Source organism: Eucyclogobius newberryi, unplaced genomic scaffold (genome assembly GCF_026437365.1).
Source record: "Eucyclogobius newberryi isolate DKJ021-1_F unplaced genomic scaffold, fEucNew1.0.hap1 SCAF_16, whole genome shotgun sequence".
NCBI lineage: Eukaryota > Metazoa > Chordata > Actinopteri > Gobiiformes > Gobiidae > Eucyclogobius > Eucyclogobius newberryi.
The window spans coordinates 5,821,787-5,842,875 of record NW_027315790.1 but is presented as its reverse complement, the minus strand read 5'-3'; the positions used below and the strand labels follow the sequence as shown (position 1 = coordinate 5,842,875).

Sequence of the window (21,089 nt, the reverse complement as noted above, 5' to 3'; positions counted from 1 at the left end):
AGTGTTGTAGTGTTGTAGTGTTGTGATGTAGTGTTGGGATGTAGTGTTGTAGTGTTGTGATGTAGTGTTGTAGTGTTGGGATGTAGTGTTGTAGTGTTGGGATGTAGTGTTGTAGTGTTGGGATGTAGTGTTGTAGTGTTGTGATGTAGTGTCGTAGTGTTGCGATGTAGTGTTGTGATGTAGTGTTGTAGTGTTGGGATGTAGTGTTGTAGTGTTGTGATGTAGTGTTGTGATGTAGTATTGTGATGTAGTGTTGTAGTGTTGTGATGTAGTGTTGTAGTGTTGTGATGTAGTGTTGTAGTGTTGTGATGTAGTATTGTGATGTAGTGTTGTAGTGTTGTAGTGTTGGGATGTAGTGTTGTAGTGTTGTGATGTAGTGTTGTGATGTAGTGTTGTGATGTAGTGTTGTAGTGTTGTAGTGTTGTGATGTAGTGTTGTAGTGTTGTAGTGTTGTGATGTAGTGATGTAGTGTTGTAGTGTTGTGATGTAGTGTTGTGATGTAGTGTTGTAGTGTTGTGATGTAGTGTCCTAGTGTTGCGATGTAGTGTTGCGATGTAGTGTTGTGATGTAGTGTTGTGATGTAGTGTTGTAGTGTTGTGATGTAGTGTTGTAGTATTGTGACATAGTGTTGTGATGTAGTGTTGTAGTGTTGTGATGTAGTATTGTGATGTAGTAGTGTAGTATTGTGACATAGTGTTGCGATGTAGTGTTGTGTTGTAGTGTTGCGATGTAGTGTTGTGATGTAGTGTTGTAGTGTTGTGATGTAGTGTTGTAGTGTTGTGATGTAGTGTTGTAGTGTTGTGATGTAGTGTTGTGATGTAGTATTGTGATGTAGTGTTGTAGTATTGTGACATAGTGTTGTAATGTAGTGTTCTAGTGTTGTGATGTAGTATTGTGATGTAGTGTTGTAGTATTGTGACATAGTGTGTTGTAGTGTTGTGATGTAGTATTCTGATGTAGTGTTGTAGTGTTGCGATGTAGTGTTGTGTTGTAGTGTTGCGATGTAGTGTTGTGATGTAGTGTTGTGATGTAGTATTGTGATGTAGTGTTGTAGTGTTGTGATGTAGTGTTGTAGTGTTGTGATGTAGTGTTGTAGTGTTGTGATGTAGTGTTGTAGTGTTGCAATGTAGTGTTGTGATGTAGTGTTGTGATGTAGTGTTGTGATGTAGTGTTGCGATGTAGTGTTGTGTTGTAGTGTTGTGATGTAGTGTTGTGATGTAGTGTTGTAGTGTTGTGATGTAGTGTTGTGATGTAGTGTTGTAGTGTTGTGATGTAGTGTTGTAGTGTTGTGATGTAGTGTTGTAGTGTTGTAGTGTTGTGATGAAGTGTCGTAGTGTTGTAGTGTTGTGATGTAGTGTTGTAGTGTTGTGATGTAGTGTTGTAGTGTTGTGATGTAGTGTTGTAGTGTTGCAATGTAGTGTTGTGATGTAGTGTTGTGATGTAGTGTTGTGATGTAGTGTTGCGATGTAGTGTTGTGTTGTAGTGTTGTGATGTAGTGTTGTGATGTAGTGTTGTAGTGTTGTGATGTAGTGTTGTGATGTAGTGTTGTAGTGTTGTGATGTAGTGTTGTAGTGTTGTGATGTAGTGTTGTAGTGTTGTAGTGTTGTGATGAAGTGTCGTAGTGTTGTAGTGTTGTGTTGTAGTGTTGTGATGTAGTGTTGTGATGTAGTGTTGAGATGTAGTGTTGAGATGTAGTGTTGAGATGTAGTGTTGTAGTGTTGTGATGTAGTGTTGTAGTGTTGTAGTGTTGTGATGTAGTGTTGGGATGTAGTGTTGTAGTGTTGTGATGTAGTGTTGTAGTGTTGGGATGTAGTGTTGTAGTGTTGGGATGTAGTGTTGTAGTGTTGTGATGTAGTGTCGTAGTGTTGCGATGTAGTGTTGTGATGTAGTGTTGTAGTGTTGGGATGTAGTGTTGTAGTGTTGTGATGTAGTGTTGTGATGTAGTATTGTGATGTAGTGTTGTAGTGTTGTGATGTAGTGTTGTAGTGTTGTGATGTAGTGTTGTAGTGTTGTGATGTAGTATTGTGATGTAGTGTTGTAGTGTTGTAGTGTTGGGATGTAGTGTTGTAGTGTTGTGATGTAGTGTTGTAGTGTTGTGATGTTGTGATGTAGTGTTGTGATGTAGTGTTGTGATGTAGTGTTGTGATGTAGTGTTGTAGTGTTGTAGTGTTGGGATGTAGTGTTGTAGTGTTGTGATGTAGTGTTGTAGTGTTGTGATGTTGTGATGTAGTGTTGTGATGTAGTGTTGTGATGTAGTGTTGTAGTGTTGTGATGTAGTGTTGTAGTGTTGTAGTGTTGTGATGTAGTGATGTAGTGTTGTAGTGTTGTGATGTAGTGTTGTGATGTAGTGTTGTAGTGTTGTGATGTAGTGTTCTAGTGTTGCGATGTAGTGTTGCGATGTAGTGTTGTGATGTAGTGTTGTAGTGTTGTGATGTAGTGTTGTAGTGTTGTGATGTAGTGTTGTAGTGTTGTAGTGTTGTGATGTAGTGTTGTAGTGTTGTAGTGTTATAGTGTTGTAGTGTTGCGATGTAGTGTTGCGATGTAGTGTTGCGATGTAGTGTTGTAGTGTTGTAGTGTTGTAGTATTATAGTGTTGTAGTGTTGTAGTGTTGTGATGTAGTGTTGTAGTGTTGTAGTGTTGTAGTGTTGTGATGTAGTGTTGTAGTGTTGTGATGTAGTGTTGTGATGTAGTGTTGTAGTGTTGTGATGTAGTGTTGTAGTGTTGTGATGTAGTGTTGTAGTGTTGTGATGTCATGTTGTAGTGTTGTGATGTAGTGTGGTAGTGTTGTGATGTAGTGTTGTAGTGTTGTGATGTAGTGTCGTAGTGTTGTGATGTAGTGTTGTGATGTAGTGTCGTAGTGTTGTAGTGTTGTGATGTAGTGTTGTAGTGTTGTGTTGTAGTGTTGTGATGTAGTGTTGTAGTGTTGTGATGTAGTTTTGTGATGTAGTGTTGTAGTGTTGTGATGTAGTGTCGTAGTGTTGTGATGTAGTGTTGTGATGTAGTGTTGTAGTGTTGTGATGTAGTGTCGTAGTGTTGTGATGTAGTGTTGTGATGTAGTGTCGTAGTGTTGTAGTGTTGTGATGTAGTGTTGTAGTGTTGTGATGTAGTGATGTAGTGTTGTAGTGTTGTGATGTAGTGTTGTAGTGTTGTGATGTAGTGTTGTAGTGTTGTGATGTAGTGTTGTGATGTAGTGTTGTGATGTAGTGTTGTGATGTAGTGTTGTAGTGTTGTGATGTAGTTTTGTGATGTAGCTAGCATCGCGGTCAGGGCCGGCCCAGCCTATAAGCGAACTAAGCAGCCACGTAGGGCCCCGAGGCGTTAAGAGGGCCCCCAATCTGGCAACCCGTCTTATGCGAAGTGCAAGCGCAGCGTGCGCCACTAGTGTAGTAGCGCTGCTGGCGCGGCAGCGCACACAGCGGTAACATAAAACGCACAAACCGCATTTATTTTTAATGACAATCTGGCAACCAAGGCACCAAACCTGAGCTGATTGGTCAACTTCATTGTGCGCGAGGAGATCGAGAGCAAAACATAAACACAACAGAACGTGGTCCTCATGTCCAGAAGAATATATCCCCCCGATGCCGAAAAACGAAAGAAGAAACTTCTTGACGATGTAAAGAAACTGCAAACTCAACAACACTCTCCAGGTATTGAACTTCTCTTACAAAGAGACGGTTAATGCTGCTGTTTGAAGCAACACGATTCTGTCACGTTAGTTCGCTCAGGCTGGAGGCGACGAGAGCTCTGCCCCGCGCACAGTAATATGTCTGAATGAAAGATAATGAGCTTAACATTTACACCAGCCCCGTAGTGTTAGCTGCAGGTGAGGCCGGTGAGAGGCGTCTATGCCCCGGTCACTAAGAGGCGGAGATCTGGTCCGGACGAGCGCCGTCTCGTCCAGAACCTCTGACGTGAGACTTTAGAGCGAACAGTGTGCGCCCCTGTCCCGGGCCCCTGTCCCGGGCCCCTGTCCCGGGCCCCTGTCCCGGGCCCCTGTGCAGCCTCAGTTAGAGATGAGCGGTTTTAGTTTGCGTCTCTCTCTCTCACATCACCATGTGTGAGATCAATCGTGACTCGTGATGTCTGTTTTACTTTGACTTCTTAACGTGCAGTAAGAGGAACGTAAAGGTTTATGCACGTAAGGTCCATCAGCCAATCACATCGCAGCATTATTTCACACAGAGGAGTCCAGTGTGTGATGTTCTGATCAGAACATTTATATTGTAATTAACTTTTAATAGAGCAATAAAACATTTCAATTTATTTAAAAAGCATCATTAGACTATTTGTTATAAATTATAATAAATTGATAGTGAAAAATAACCAGACATATTATGATTACATCTGTTATAGAATAATACTATATATTTTTATATAAAAGTGGCAAAGTTGCAGAAACGCAGTCTCTTCACTATAGCTAGGTTTGGACCTTCACTTCTCGTTCTGTTCATTCTCTGGGAATAACATGTTTGCACTGTGTAGCTTTATGAGTGTTATCAAGCAATGCTTATGCCATTTGTTTAATTTAATATAACTTGTTTTTTCACTTTGGCAAGAAGGAACAGTTGGGAGCTGTAAAAGATAAATTTGTAAGGATAACATTTACTTTTACATTTTCAGTTAAAATGAATCAATTTGACCATAATTATTTTTCATAGCCAATATTGTATTGAGTAATTAAGTACACTAATGTATTAATAACTGGCTTTAGTCATTTTCACCTGGCACAGTTTCATCACATCATCATTTTATAGCATTACAACCTCAACATTTTACTCTTAGTTTAGCCGGCTGGACCACATTAAAATGCACCAGAAGACCCAAAAAAGGTCTGAAAATTTCTGGGGGAGACCCCCCAGACCCCCCTGTTCATTAATTTAAACTAATGTGCTAATGTGGCTGTCGACCCTTAACGCCCACAAATACACCCAAAAACGTATCTGGGACATATACAGGGAGTAGAGGTGATGTCAGCGGAATACCAAGTTGCATTGTGGGATTTAAGTTATCAATATTTGAGCTTGTGAGGTGTTGAGAATAAACTAACTGGCAAACGGACGCCCTGGCGTTTTGGTGCACTTTGTTTGCGTTGAAGAAAGTTCCCATATGTTAATTGTTCACTGACAATGGCAATAAAACTGATTCTGATGAGTGGTGAGGGGCCCCCAAAAATGTTTTCGCTTAGGGCCCCCTGAAGGCTTGGGCCGGCCCTGATCGCGGTGTAGTATTGTACACAGGTTTTGTGTGAGCAGAAGCTGGACAGCTCCGTAACCGCTCGTGTGGAAATTTCCATTACGGGTGCGATTCACGGCTCATGAAATGGACATTGGGCTCCAGAGTTCAGCCTCATCGTCTCAAACGTCCTTTGAATCTGCAGCGCTGGAGAGAAAAGACCTGAGCGACTCAAACTGGGCGACATCAGAGGGCGATGCATCTGTGCAGTGGTGCTGAACACAGAGTCATGTCTCTGCAGAGTCAGGAAGATTTTATCATACAATTCTGAGACTGTAATGTTCTGTGATGATGCAATCATCCCAAGTAGTCTTGTTATTATGGTTTGCAGTCAACAGTCGATGTAGTTGTTGAATGTCGGCTGCTCTGCCTCCTCTCTGCCTCCTCTCTGCCTCCTCTCTGTCTCCTCTCTGCCTCCTCTCTGCCTCCTCTCTGTCTCCTCTCTGCCTCCTCTCTGCCTCCTCTCTGCCTCCTCTCTGCCTTCTCTCTGTCTCCTCTCTGCTTTCTCTCTGCCTTCTCTCTGCCTCCTCTCTGCCTTCTCTCTGTCTCCTCTCTGCTTTCTCTCTGCCTTCTCTCTGTCTCCTCTCTGCTTTCTCTCTGCCTCCTCTCTGCCTCCTCTCTGCCTCCTCTCTGTCTCCTCTCTGTCTCCTCTCTGTCTCCTCTCTGCCTCCTCTCTGCCCCCTCTCTGCCTCCTCCCTGCCTCCTCCCTCTTTCCCTCCTCTCTGCCTTCTCTCTGTCTCCTCTCTGCCTCCTCCCTCTTTGCCTCCTCTTTGCCTTCTCTCTGTCTCCTCTCTGCCTCCTCCCTCTTTGCCTCCTCTTTGCCCTCTCTCTGTCTCCTCTCTGCCTCCTCTCTGCCTCCTCTCTGCCCCCTCTCTGCCTCCTCCCTCTTTGCCTCCTCTCTGCCTCCTCTCTGTTTCCAGAGGCTTCACGTTTATCCAGGCCTGACGCTGCATTATCCCGCTGACGGCTCGGCCAAAGCTGGGGTCACACTGGGGTCACACCGGGGTCACACTGGGGTCACACCGGGGTCACACTGGGGTCAGAGAGGCAAAATAGATTCCAAAAGTTCCAATTGAGAGTCCCCACAGCCCAGTAGCTGTAGTGAGAGTGTAATAACGGAGGAAAAGGCGTATTGTGTGTGGCTGTTTGAACCGGGCGGGGCAGTGGAGCCGGGCGGGGCAGGATGGACTCGGCATGGGATTGTCACAACTTCAAGTGTGTAAGAAGATGAGGTCCTTCATCAGTGTTTTTAGTAGTTGTGGAATTATTTAAAAAAAAGAAAATCTAATGCTTCAAAGATTAGAAAAAGTTGATGTGACATTTAAAGAAGACTTATTAAGCTTTTTTCAGGTATGAAATAAGTAGATCATATTTGTACTTTGTATGTCCATCATAAACCATAATATTGATCTTAAACACATTAATTATAGAAACGGGTAACAAATAAGCCCCGCCCCTTCATAATAACGAGCAGCAGATTGTCCATGTGTTTTTTATTTTTGAAAAGTGGCAACATGACATTTTACACGTGTCACTCGGTGCCTTCATTTTTTAATAATCATAACTGAGTGCAAGGATGCAGGTGGGGATAGGGGGTAGGTGAAAACAGGACTTTTTCTGAGCACTGGAGCCTCAGTTGAAGGACAGAACAGGATTAATCAAACATGAGTCAATCCAAATACAACATGAGTGAACGAAGGACGAGAAACACTGTGTAACAAGGTTAAAAACACATACGTTGATTTAGCAATATGTGCACAAGGCCTTCTTCACATTTAGCACACATTAAGATAAGATATTCCTTTATTGTCCACACATGGGGAAAGTTCATTGTTGCAACGCAGGTAGATACAGAGGAAAAGAACAGATAACTCTTAATAGAAGAACTCTTATAAACAAAACTCTTATAGACAAAACCTCTCATTTCTTAATAAGGAATGGAGGTGGAAAATAAAATAAGATAAAAACAGCTAGCGTAAGACAAGATAATACTAATAATAATGGTAAAATAAACACTCTCTCAGTTATATACACGTGAATGTGACATTATTGCATGTGAGTACGACATTAAACACAATCATCTTGCATGCATTCATTTACAATTGTTTTTAACTTTTTATTTTGAAACAAACGTCATGGCTTGCCTCTCTCCAGATCTGACTTGTAACTTGGTGACATCAGCGACTTGTCTGAAGGGAGATAGGTGTGTTTAATGTCAGCTACTGTGCAATATTCCAGGCTCTAACTATCCTGTTCAGAGAGTGAACCCTCACAGTTCACTCTCTGAACATATTTCTATCGTTTCAGGAAACAAACATTTAACCCTCAGTGTGTTTAAGCTCTTAATGTACATCCTCCCTCACCCTCATCGATACTCACACAAACACAAATAGATGTTGTGTTGCATAAAGCCGTGCTGTACATTTCATGTGGATTAGAGCTGCATTAGAGCTTGTGCGCTGTAATCACCTGCGCCAACACTTCTTACATGGCACCATCTGTAATCACTGGCTTTAGCTATACTATAACTATACTATATAATAACAATATACTAACTATACTATATACTAACTATACTATAACTATACTATATACTAACTATACTATAACTATACTATATACTAACTATATACTAACTATACTATATACTAACTATACTATAACTATACTATATACTAACTATACTATAACTATACTATATACTAACTATATACTAACTATACTATATACTAACTATACTATAACTATACTATATACTAACTATACTATAACTATACTATATATTAACTATATACCAACTATACTATACTATATACTAACTCTATACTAACTATACTATATACTAACTATACTATAACTATACTATAACTATACTATATACTAACTATACTATAACTATACTATATACTAACTATATACCAACTATACTATAAGTATACTATATACTATATACTAACTATACTATGTACTAACTATATACTAACTATACTATAACTATACTATATACTAACTATTTACTAACTACTATAACTATACTATATACTAACTATATACTAACTATACTATAACTATACCATATACTAACCATACACTAACTATACTATATACTAACTATACTATATACTAACTATTTACTAACTACTATAACTATACTATATACTAACTATATACTAACTATACTATAACTATACTATAACTATACTATATACTAACTATATACTAACTATATACTAACTATACTATAACTATACTATATACTAACTATTTACTAACTACTATAACTATACTATATACTAACTATATACTATAACTATACTATATACTAACTATATACTAACTATACTATAACTATACTATATACTAACTATACTAACTATACTATAACTATACTATATACTAACTATATACTAACTATATACTAACTATACTATAACTATACTATATACTAACTATATACTAACTATACTATAACTATGCTATATACTAACTATATACTAACTATACTATAACTATACTATATACTAACTATATAAGATAAGATAAGATATTCCTTTATTGTCCCACATGGGGAAATTTCATTGGTGCAACGCAGGTAGATACAGAGGTAGATACAGAAGAACAGATCACTTATAGGAAGTCTGAAAAACACTTTCAGTAGAAGATCTCCTATAAATAAATAAAAACTCCCATAGACAAATAAATAAATACATAAATACCATTGCATGTGATCACGACAGTAATTGCACATGAATATGTGTCACGACAGCACATAGATTGCACATGAATTTCACAGTAATTGCACATGAATTGCACATGAATTCCAACAGCAATTGCACATATGACAGAATTGCACATGGTTAGGTCAGTATTGCGAGTGTTCAGGACTAACAGTGTTTGTTATAAAGTCTGACAGCAGCAGGAAGGAAAGACCTACGGAACTTTTCCTTCACACATCGAGGGTGGATCAGTCTCTCACTGAAGCTGCTCTCCAGAGCGGACAGAGTGTCCTGCAGGGGACATAGTGTCCTGCAGGGGACATAGTGTCCTACAGGGGGTGACACTCATGGTCCAGCATAGATGTGAATCTAGCCAGGACTCTTCTGTCCCCCACCTCCTGCACCGAGTCCAGAGCACAGCCCAGGACGGAGCTGGACTTCTTGATGACTCTGTCCAGCCTCTTCCTCTCCCTCTCTGTGATGCTGCTGCTCCAGCAGGTCACACCGTACAGGAGGGCCGATGCCACCACAGAGTCAGAGAAGGTCTTCAGGAGTGGCCCTGTCACTCCAAAAGACCTGAGTCTCCTCAGGAGGTAGAGCCGACTCTGGCTCTTCCTGTACAGTGCGTCTGTGTTATGAGTCCAGTCCAGTTTGTGGTTCAGATGAACACCCAGGTACTTGTATGAGTCCACTCTCTCAATGTCCCGTCCCTGGATGTTCACTGGTGAGGGGGCAGTGGGGTGGCGTCTGCGGAAATCCACCACCATCTCCTTGGTCTTCCCCGCGTTGATGAGGAGGTGGTTCCGCTGACACCAGTCCACAAAGTCCTGCGCCAGTCCTCTGTACTCCGCGTCATCGTCGTCCGTGATGAGTCCGATGATGGCAGAGTCGTCAGAGAACTTCTGCAGGACACAGCTGTCTGTGTCATGTCTGAAGTCTGCAGTGTAAAGGGTGAAGAGAAAGGGCGCGAGGACAGTGCCCTGGGGCGCCCCCACACTGCAGGTCCCCCACACTGCAGGTCCGAGTGTCAGACACACAGTCCCGTGCTCTCACAAACTGGGGTCGGTCTGTGAGGTGCTCCAGGATCCACTCTGCCAGGTCATACTCCACACCAGCCGTCTCCAGCTTGTCCCTCAGGAGCAGCGGCTGGATGGTGTTGAAGGCGCTGGAAAGATCGAAGAACAGAATCCTCACAGAGCTGCCAGGCTTTTCCAGGTGAGAGAGAGAGAGCGGTGCAGCAGGGAGATGACGGCGTCCTCCACTCCGATGCCAGACCGATATGCAAACTGCAGCGGGTCCATGGCTGAGCTCACGGTGGAGCGGAGGTGGTCCAGGACCAGCCGCTCCAGTGTCTTCATCAGGTGGGACGTGAGAGCCACTGGCCTGAAGCTGTTGAGGTCTTTGGGGCGCGGTGTCTTAGGCACAGATACCAGACAGGAGGTCTTCCAGACCTGTGGTACCACCCTCAGCTTCAGGCTCATGTTGAAGACATGCTCCATAACTCCACACAGTTCATCTACGCAGGACTTAAGGAGCCTGGGGCTGATGCCATCAGGTCCTGCTGCCTTCCTCACTTTAATCCTCTTCAGCTCACTCCTCACCTGTGCTGCTATATATACTAACTATACTATAACAATACTATATACTAACTATATACTAACTATACTATATACTAACTATATACTAACTATACTATAACTATACTATAACTATACTATATACTAACTATATACTAACTATACTATATACTAACTATATACTAACTATACTATAACTATACTATATACTAACTATATACTAACTATACTACATACTAACTATATACTAACTATATACTAACTATACTATAACTATACTATAACTATACTATAACTATACTATAACTATACTATAACTATACTATAACTATACTATAACTATACTATATACTATGTACTAACTATACTATAACTATACTATATACTAACTATATACTAACTATATACTAACTATACTATAACAATACTCTATACTAACTATATACTAACTATACTATATACTAACTATATACTAACTATACTATATACTAACTATATACTAACTATACTATAACTATACTATATACTAACTATACTATATACTAACTATACTATATACTAACTATATACTAACTATATACTAACTATACTATAACTATACTATAACTATACTATAACTATACTATAACTATACTATAACTATACTATAACTATACTATATACTAACTATATACTAACTATACTATAACAATACTCTATACTAACTATATATTAACTATACTATAACAATACTCTATACTAACTATATACTAACTATACTATATACTAACTATATACTAACTATACTATAACTATACTATATACTAACTATACTATATACTAACTATACTATATACTAACTATATACTAACTATACTACATACTAACTATATACTAACTATACTATATACTAACTATACTATATACTAACTATACTATAACTATACTATAACTATACTATAACTATACTATGTACTAACTATGTACTAACTATACTATAACTATACTATAACTATACTATAACTATACTATATACTAACTATACTATATACTAACTATACTATATACTAACTATATACTAACTATACTATATACTAACTATATACTAACTATACTATATACTAACTATACTATATACTAACTATACTATAACTATACTATATACTAACTATACTATAACTATACTATAACTATACTATAACTATACTATAACTATACTATATACTAACTATACTATATACTAACTATACTATAACTATACTATATACTAACTATACTATAACTATACTATAACTATACTATAACTATACTATAACTATACTATAACTATACTATAACTATACTATATACTAACTATACTATATACTAACTATACTATAACTATACTATAACTATACTATAACTATACTATAACTATACTATATACTAACTATACTATAACTATACTATAACTATATTATATACTAACTATACTGCCCACACAGTATTTTAACTGGATTTATAGCATGAAAAATGGAAAGTGTCAGTGAAGAACAGCTGTACAATGGATTTCTAAAACGCGGCATGAAAACATGTCTTAGGCGTATGAAGATGAAGTGAATAGATTGCTCTGTTCTTATAGTTCTACAGAAAATAGACCCGTCTTTATGACCCTGTTTATGCTAATGCTTATGCTAATGCGTTCTGCTCATTCTCACTTCACATGATCGCACCACAATCCAGAAGCATTCATGCCCTAAAAGTGTATTTTACTGTTTTTCTAGGAATTTGTCATAATATTTTACAACAAAACAATCAAAATAAAAGGCTAAAGGACACGTAACAGATTAAAGTGACTCTTGATCTTTTAAACATGGTTTAATATTGTTCCTTGGAATGGAGTTCTAACTCAGTGGCTGAAGTGGGACACGTCAGACTGATGTGAAGTGCTTTTTGTACATTTTTTTAACATTCGCTGCCAAAGTAGTTACATGACCCGCCCACATTCTGTTCAAATGCGTAAGGGTCTGGAATCGGAGTCAGAGCCAATGAAATCGTCGATAATCCATTTACCGACCAATCCCAGTCGGAGGTTTTAACGCGTCACACTGAGATACGGAAGTACCTCTTCACCCCCGTTCCAAAACATTCAAGACCGGACCCGGCTCGTGACCCGGCTCGTGACCCGGCTCGTGACCCGGCTCGTGACCCGGCCCGTGACCCGGCTCGTGACCCGGCTCGTGACCCGGCCCGTGACCCGGCTCGTGACCCGGCCCGTGACCCGGCTCGTGACCCGGCTCGTGACCCGGCCCGTGACCCGGCTCGTGACCCGGCTCGTGACCGAGTGTTTACTTCTGCTCTCTCTTCGGTTTGAACAATCAGGAAAGTCTGCTCTACTCGCCGCGATGAACGTGCGTTAGATGCAGTTATACGAAGGGCGTCATCGCAATTCAGGAGACATTTTCTGCGTTCAGGACGGATAACGCAGAACACGCTTTGTTGACATGGGCTACTTAATATCCGGTTAAGCGTGTCGTGTTTTTTGCGTCACTTCTGGGTTTATGTGATTGGTTCTGTCTCTGCTCTAAACTCCGCCCTAGAAATTGAAACACAGCGGTCGAGCCCCAGACCCACACACAGGTTTGATAAAACGTGTTGGGAACGGCTGGTCAGGCACAAAGTAGAGTACTCAAGAGCATCTTCCATGGCAAAAAAACCTATCCTGTCAACTGGTACGAAAGTTCACAAAAGCCGCTTCGCCTCTTCAGTTCATCAGACGTGGAGCTAACCACACTGAAGCCAACACGCCCTAGCTCTTCACAGTAAAGAGTATATACTGTTAATTAAGTCTGTTGAACTACTCTACATCTAACTCCTGCTCGCGTCCTCTGATTGTTTTCCTTGTTTTGGTTTAGGGCCTGAGAATGGAGTTGTAAATGGTCGGCTGATTGTACCACTCCCATTTCAACCTGTCTCCCGTTCTTTCTTTTGGATATTGAACTCTTTAAAATGTTCCTTTTTCGCTTTACTGGGGATCGTCTGCTATTTTATTTAGTTCTTATTTCTGCACTTGGATAAAAAAAACCTTATGAATAAATAAAACTAACTTATAAGTGTAGTGCAAACATTATTATTGTCTTTTACCGTAAGCTTTTTGGCATTTATTTATTTTAGGCCTTGGTTATTCTTAAACTGAGGGGAAATGATCCAATAGTATAATGGCTTTGTAAGGTTCTGGGCTTTGTTGCAGATTAGTTTTGTAACTGAGTCATTATAACTGATTACATTAGTTTACCCCTGCTCTCTGATAAGCTCCCATGATGCACTGCAGTGAGATTTTCTCCCTGGCAGCTCGGGGATTAGTAGTTTAAAGGTAACATTGGGCAAAGGAGGTCAAACCTTTCATTTCATCACAAAATCTGCTTATTGCCAACATTTAAGTACATTTAAGTACAGTGTATTTAACATAATGGCAAAAATAGCTTTCGAAATTGCATAAATTAAAATGAAAATAAGAAATCCTATTGATTAAAAATAAAATAAAAAATAAAAAGTTCAATATGTAGTATTTGATTGAGCTTTATAGTCAAATTAAGTTAATTAGAAAAGTCATTGATAACAATATGCTTGTAATTTGTGTTGCACATATTTTTGTCGGCTAATTATTTTACAAGGATTAAGGAGTAGATTGTGTTTTTTTTAAGTTTAAACTTACAAATAGCATAATCCTGTGAGTGCTATATATATCCTGTAGGTCACAGCAGCTGGGATCAAACCACTGACCATCGGTTTGAAAGGTAACTTTTTTTACATGGAGGCTTTTTTTGGACTGGAAAGCGTGAAATGAGGATGAAATATACAATACACTGGGGCAAAACACATTTTCCTTTTGGGCACAGCTCCTTTTAAGGACAAAGATCAAGTTTTATTTACAGCAAGTCTTTGAATCTGGTCGTTTCTCATGGTAAATAGCTTTTTTCACAGATATGCAGCAGCAGTGAATTGAAAGTGGCACTAACCTGAGCACGTCAAGACCCATTCCCACATTTACTTCCAAAAATACTGGAATCACATGTATCAGAAGAGATTACCACCTCGGTTTGTACATTTTGGCAGCCGGCATGACTCAGTGGCCCTGTCGTCTGCACAAATGCACCAGATTGATAACGGTGGGTGCCGGTCACGTTCACCCTCTCCTCTCCCTGAACTTAATGTAATTGTGTTTCTAAATCTGTCTCCGAGCTGAAGATTGACTGTTGACACTGACCTATCCACAGTCCAAGTGGCCCCGCGTGCTGACATAATCCACGCCACATTTCCACTGCTGCCAACCGCATTACAAACGCACCTCCTGGACCTGTGTTGAAGATAAGGGCAGAGGGATATAATTGGTTGAACCGTTGGCCCGGAAAAGCATTTATAAGGTGAATAGATGGAGGTTTATTGGGCGGTAAAGCACAGGGACGTTGCTTTGCGGTAGCTGTAATTTCTCACGTACAGAAGAATCAGGGTTCAGTGTCAAGAAATCCGCTCTTGTGTGAAATGGACGCCCTCTTTCTCCCCTCCGTGATCAAACCACTGGCCATCGGTCTTCTCCACCGCAGCAGCAGATCTGTCAGCCTCTTCCGTCTCTCCATCGGATCATCTTCGCCGTAGTCTCATAACTCTGGAGAAAGTGTTTTGTCATCTCTGGCATCTGCACACAGTCTAAAGCCACGTTTCCACTGGTTCACTTTGGAACGGATCGGTTCAAACCAAAAGAGTTTGCACTCTCTAAAGTGAACCTGCCCGTTCAAACGATCCAAGTGAGGAGTACCATCTTCCAAAGCAGTCAGACTCATTTTTAGGTCTCGTATTACTTAAAGGCGGTATGGACGATTTTTCGGCGATTTGAGAACGCAGGTGGAAGTGCACATGCCACTCCCCCGTGCACATGCCACTCCCCCGTGCACATGCCACTCCCCCGTGCACATGCCACTCCCCCGTGCACATGCCACTCCCCCGTGCGGACCGATACAACACACACGTGCGTTTGTTTATTAGCGCGACGGATCACATCACATCTCGTCTCCTGTAGATTTCTGTCCACTTCTAAGTCAGCTCGAACGGTCTTTCGCCGTCTTCATTTTGTCCCGTACACTGAGGGAACTATATTATGATAGATCAATGGGCTTAGACACGCGGCAATATGGGACGGGCCGCACGCGGCTGCAGGTGAGCGGTAGGTGTGTTTTATGACTTATACGTGGCAGGACTAATCGGCCGTCCACGCCACGAGGAAACAAGACTTAGATTTCTGCCAAAAAAATCGTCCATTCAACCTTTAAGCACGAAGGTGATTGGACAAGAAAGAACACAGACTCTGGCGAAGACACAACGGCATAAACCAGAAAATAATAATTTCTCGCCAAACCTTGACATGATCTTGTGATAAACCACCATATTTCCACTGTTTTATGTTGAGCCGGTGCTTAGCTCGTGCTTTGCTAGTTTTGTTTTGCTCTTTCCTGTTTGTGGACGTTTATAAGATAAGATAAGATATTCCTTTATTGTCCCACATGGGGAAATTTCATTGGTGCAACGCAGGTAGATACAGAGGTAGATCCAGAAGAACAGATCACTTATAGGAAGTCTGAAAAACACTTTCAGTAGAAGATCTCCTATAAATAAATAAAAACTCCCATAGACAAATAAATAAATAAATACCATTGCATGTGATCACGACAGTAATTGCACATGAATATGTGTCACGACAGCACATAGATTGCACATGAATTTCACAGTAATTGCACATGAATTGCACATGAATTTCACAGTAATTGCACATACGACAGAATTGCACATCAGTATTAGGTTAGGTCAGTATTGCGACGGGATAACGTGACGATCTCCGGGTAAGACGACTGTTCTCCGCAGTTTCATGAGTTCCTCCTTTGTGTAAACGCGGTACGGCGCCGGCCGGGGGGCGGGGCCGGAGCCGGGGGGCGGGGCCGGAGCCGGGGGACTCAGAGCCAAGACACATCGCAACGACACGACGAAAACACTCAATCCAGCCGAATAAAGTCAAAACAAGTTAATTTAAAGTGATTCCAGTGCGTGTCCCGATCGTTCGTGAAGTTCCTCTTTCATATAAACGTGTACATAAACGTGTACCGACGACACGCCGTACTTTAGCGCGGCCGGAGGGCGCGGGGGGGGGGCTGGTGGGCTCGCTCGGAGCTAGCTCACGTCACAACAACACAACGAACGCAACGAAAAACGCTCAAATCCAGCCGAAAAAAGTCAAAAACAGTTGAATTAAAAAACTATTCCAGCGCGTGTCCCTATTGTACAGTAAAATAGAAAAAATATACTAACTATATTTACAAAATATAGGAGATAAAGCACAATAAGTGTGAGAAAGAAGAGAGAGCGTTTACACCGGGCTGCCAGCTGTACCAGCGCCTTATGACGTGCAATATATTCCCTGTGCATAATGCATCTACCATTATCTAAACCCACTACATCACAAGAAGTGTTCAAATGTGATGTGGAGGCGCAGACGTGTGAAATAAATGTAGAGGATTAATCAGAAGTAGTTTTGTGTGACCCCTCAGCATGAACCCATTCCGAAGTCTGGGTGATCAGAGTCGCAAAGTGGCTTAAGGTTCAAAATGTATCTGTTCAAAGCACTGTTTTCATGGGACATACGCCAGCTATAGTGGTCCTGACCAAGCCCAGTGGTGTTGGAGGCTGGGTCAAATGCAGAGGACACATTTTGTCCCTTACCCCGTCTGATGAATCCGCTGGGTCAAATGCAGAGGACACATTTTGTCCCTTACCCCGTCTGATGAATCCGCTGGGTCAAATGCAGAGGACACATTTTGTCCCTTACCCCGTCTGATGAAGCCGCTGGGTCAAATGCAGAGGACACATTTTGTCCCTTACCCCGTCTGATGAAGCCGCTGGGTCAAATGCAGAGGACACATTTTGTCCCTTACCCCGTCTGATGAAGCCGCTGGGTCAAATGCAGAGGAAACATTTTGTCCCTCACCCCGTCAGATGAAGCCGCTGGGTCAAATGCAGAGGACACATTTTGTCCCTTACCCCGTCCGATGAAGCCGCTGGGTCAAATGCAGAGGACACATTTTGTCCCTCACCTTGTCTGATGAAGCCGCTGGGTCAAATGCAGAGGACACATTTTGTCCCTTACCCCGTCCGATGAAGCCGCTGGGTCAAATGCAGAGGACAGATTTTGTCCCTCACCCCGTCCGATGAAGCCGCTGGGTCAAATGCAGAGGACACATTTTGTCCCTCACCCCGTCTGAAGCTGCTCGTGGTGCTCAGGTTCAGGTGGAGGATCAGGTTTGGGCGGTGCCACAGTCTGGGTGTAAACAGTGAGAGCTTCTTGTCGTCACGGTGATGGAATGTTTGAAGAGCTGTTGTTTTTTCGCTCGCATTAGAAGAACAACAGACTTGCGCTTGTGGTCGAGTTTGTCTTTTCCATTTGACCCACTTGTTGGTGCAGGACGCTACTGCAAAATAAGATTATATGTTTGTTTGTCTTGTATCATTTCCAGGTGGATGTGCCCCTTTGTGCATAGGATTTGTCTTTTAAACAGACTAATGTAATTAAAAGAGCTATTCATTAAAAAACAACAACATATAGGCCTTTGCTATGGATTTTAAAACCAAAATATCGTATCAGAAAACATTGATTATTGGCCACAGCAGCAGGCCAGATATCGGTATCGTTATCGGCTTCAAATTTAAATAAATAAATCCAGATGGAACCATGATGTAAAGTAATATAAGAAAGATGCTAATGCTTTGTTTTTTGTCTGTTTATAGCATCAAGTTACTGGCAGTTCAGGACCTTTTGGACCGAGAGGCACTGGATAAGGTAAATGTAATTCATATTCATTTAATCAGTTTTTTTTATTTACGGTACTTTTTCTTTTTTTTTCTCACTTTAAACCATTAATTCATCCTAATTCCCCACATTCTCTTGGCTTTACCCTCCCTATCCCTGCACCCAGCTCTGTGTGGCGTTTCAGCATCGGGGCTAATGCTAGTGCTCTGCTGTACTTCCAGCACTATAAATACTGCTGCGGTTGCTATGGGCCAGTGGCTGTTTTTCCAGTATTAAAACCAGATACAAGCTCATGTCCCACAATAGTCTGGAGGCTCTTTCCAGAACGCGAAAGCTGCCGAGGATCACGGATTCTTTTTGTTTTCCCACAACAGAAACATGCAGCAGCTGAGCCAGAATGATGCAGCTTTCTTTATATTTAAATATTAACACACATTTGAATGCTCTTTTTTCATTCATGGTGAACCTGACACATTACAGTAGATAATTCACTGAAGTACTTTGGACTTGATTTTCTCTTTCTATTTCTTCATTATTTGCTGGATGTCGACTGTGTTTGTTTTATGTCTGTTCTCTCTCTGCTCTTTTTCTTTTGTGCTGTTAAAAAATGTTTTAAATGCAGTGAAGTATCAGTAAATAAAGTTGATAAAAGGACAGATATTATGCAAAATTTCCTTTTTTGAATTTTTGTTTTAACCTTTTTAAAAACATTGCTGACTTGTATTGTTTAAGTCCTCCCAGAATATCCCCAGTTTTTCCAATTTTTGCCTATAAAAATTCTATTAACACGTCGAAGCAAACAAAATAGAAAAATAAAAACTCTTAAGACAAGAACAGACAGACATGTTTTCTAACGATGGACACTTCACACTCATTAACAGCAGATTTAACACATGGTTCTGACACTTTGAGTCTGTGGAGATGATCATTCTGCCAACGTTTTATCATTTCACTCTGAACTCTCACTTTTACCGCAGCAGCACCGACTTGGCTCGCAGTATTTTTCCTTTTATTTGGAACACAAACCGGCTACACTCAGTACTTGTTTGAGCCGTTAAACAATGATTCTTTATTTACACGTTGCTGCCCGCCGCGCTGCCCACTCCTGAGCTCTAGGTCACCCACATTAGCGCCGCACAAAGCGTTTTCTTTTAAACAGCCGAGTTGAACCGGTTGCCCTCAGTAGAAGTCGTGCTCACGGTGAATGTCTTCAGCAGCAGACGGACGCTTGGCACGAGGTCAGGGCTGGACACAGAAGTGGGTCAGGGCTGGACACAGAAGTGGGTCAGGGCTGGACACAGAAGTGGGTCAGGGCTGGACACAGAAGTGGGTCAGGGCGGGCTCAAGTATGAGGACTGTTTACATTACATAATAGTTCTGTACTTCATTTTTTGTAGTTTTTTTGACTAGTTAAGTTGTATTTACTGAAGAACGAGCATCAGAATTACTTTTTTAACTCATCCTCTCGGGGACATTCTTGGTTCCAGACATTTAACTGACCAGCAAAATGAAATATCTCTATCACAGTAAGAATAAAACACTATAAATATGGTGCAAACAGAATAAATTCACTCAATTATAAACTATAGCTATACAAATATAGTGCAACATGATTTCATTGTTGCCTGACCAGCCAGTCCCTCCTACATTCTGTTCAAATGCAAAAGGGTCTGGAATCCAACCCAGTCGCTCCAATTTCCAAAGGTGTGATTGACAGGCGGATTAACCAATCAGACAAACGCATCGTCCGTTCGTGTCTAAACAAACATGGCGGATTACGAGGAAAAACTAAAAATAACACCGACTTCTGTCGAGTCAACAAGCAACGCACTAAACTCTGTAAATCTGAGCTAAATGAAGTTTATATATTTGAGCCATGTCTTCCACATTTGAGGGACACGTGACACAAATTAGCGGCGGTGGTTGGACCGGTTCGTGCTTGGAGAGTTTTTTTGACGCCCCCTAATGGTCTGAACAGAATGTAGGAGGGACTGGCTGGACAGGCAAATTGAATTGTACATCACAACATATTTTCATGTTTAATAATTCAAGTGAGCTAAATATTGCACAATGACTTAGCGACTTAGCATAGCACAGAGTCACAGTTTGATGGCGACAGCAGCAAGATTCCCGTGTCTCTGAGTGGAGCAGCGCGGCAGTGACAGTCTACGAACCAACTGTACGACCAGCGGCCAGAGGGAGTGGCCAGAGGGAGCGGCCAGGGGGAGCGGCCAGGGGGAGCGGCCAGAGGGAGCGGCCAGAGGGAGCGGCCAGAGGGAGTGGCCAGAGGGAGCGGCCAGGGGGAGCGGCCAGAGGGAGCGGCCAGAGGGAGCGGCCAGAGGGAGCGGCCAGAGGGAGTGGCCAGAGGGAGTGGCCAGAGGGAGTGGCCAGAGGGAGTGGCCAGAGCGAACGGCCAGAGCGAGCGGCCAGAATACTGCTGCTCTTGGACACCAGCGTAAAGGGGGATGAGTTACCTCCGGATAGGTGATAGGCCACATTCCTCCTAAACCCTCCGACGTGCTCTGAGTTTCACGTGCTATTTCTGGACTCGGTCATTTTCCCTGGAGCTGCTGCTGCTCGTTTGGAGTCGACACTGAAATGAACTGTTTTGGGTTTTAAATGTCCCGATTCAGTGTTTTTGGAAGTAAAACCCCTTGCGTAAGGAAATGAGGCATGAGTAATTCCTCCCTGAGCGAACTGAGAAAAGATGCAGTTTAGTTTATAACGGGCTGAAGACGATAACGACAAGCA

The 21,089-nt window shown here is 41.5% G+C and overlaps 1 protein-coding gene across 1 annotated transcript in view; it reads left to right on the top strand.

Annotated features, from left to right (window-relative positions):
* eepd1 (endonuclease/exonuclease/phosphatase family domain containing 1) overlaps positions 1-21,089 on the top strand; it is a 54,542-nt gene that overhangs the window by 14,368 nt on the left and 19,085 nt on the right. The window contains exon 3 of the mRNA XM_072447343.1: positions 18,317-18,368. Coding sequence (XP_072303444.1) covers positions 18,317-18,368 — 52 coding nt within the window. The remainder of the gene's footprint in view (positions 1-18,316; positions 18,369-21,089) is intronic.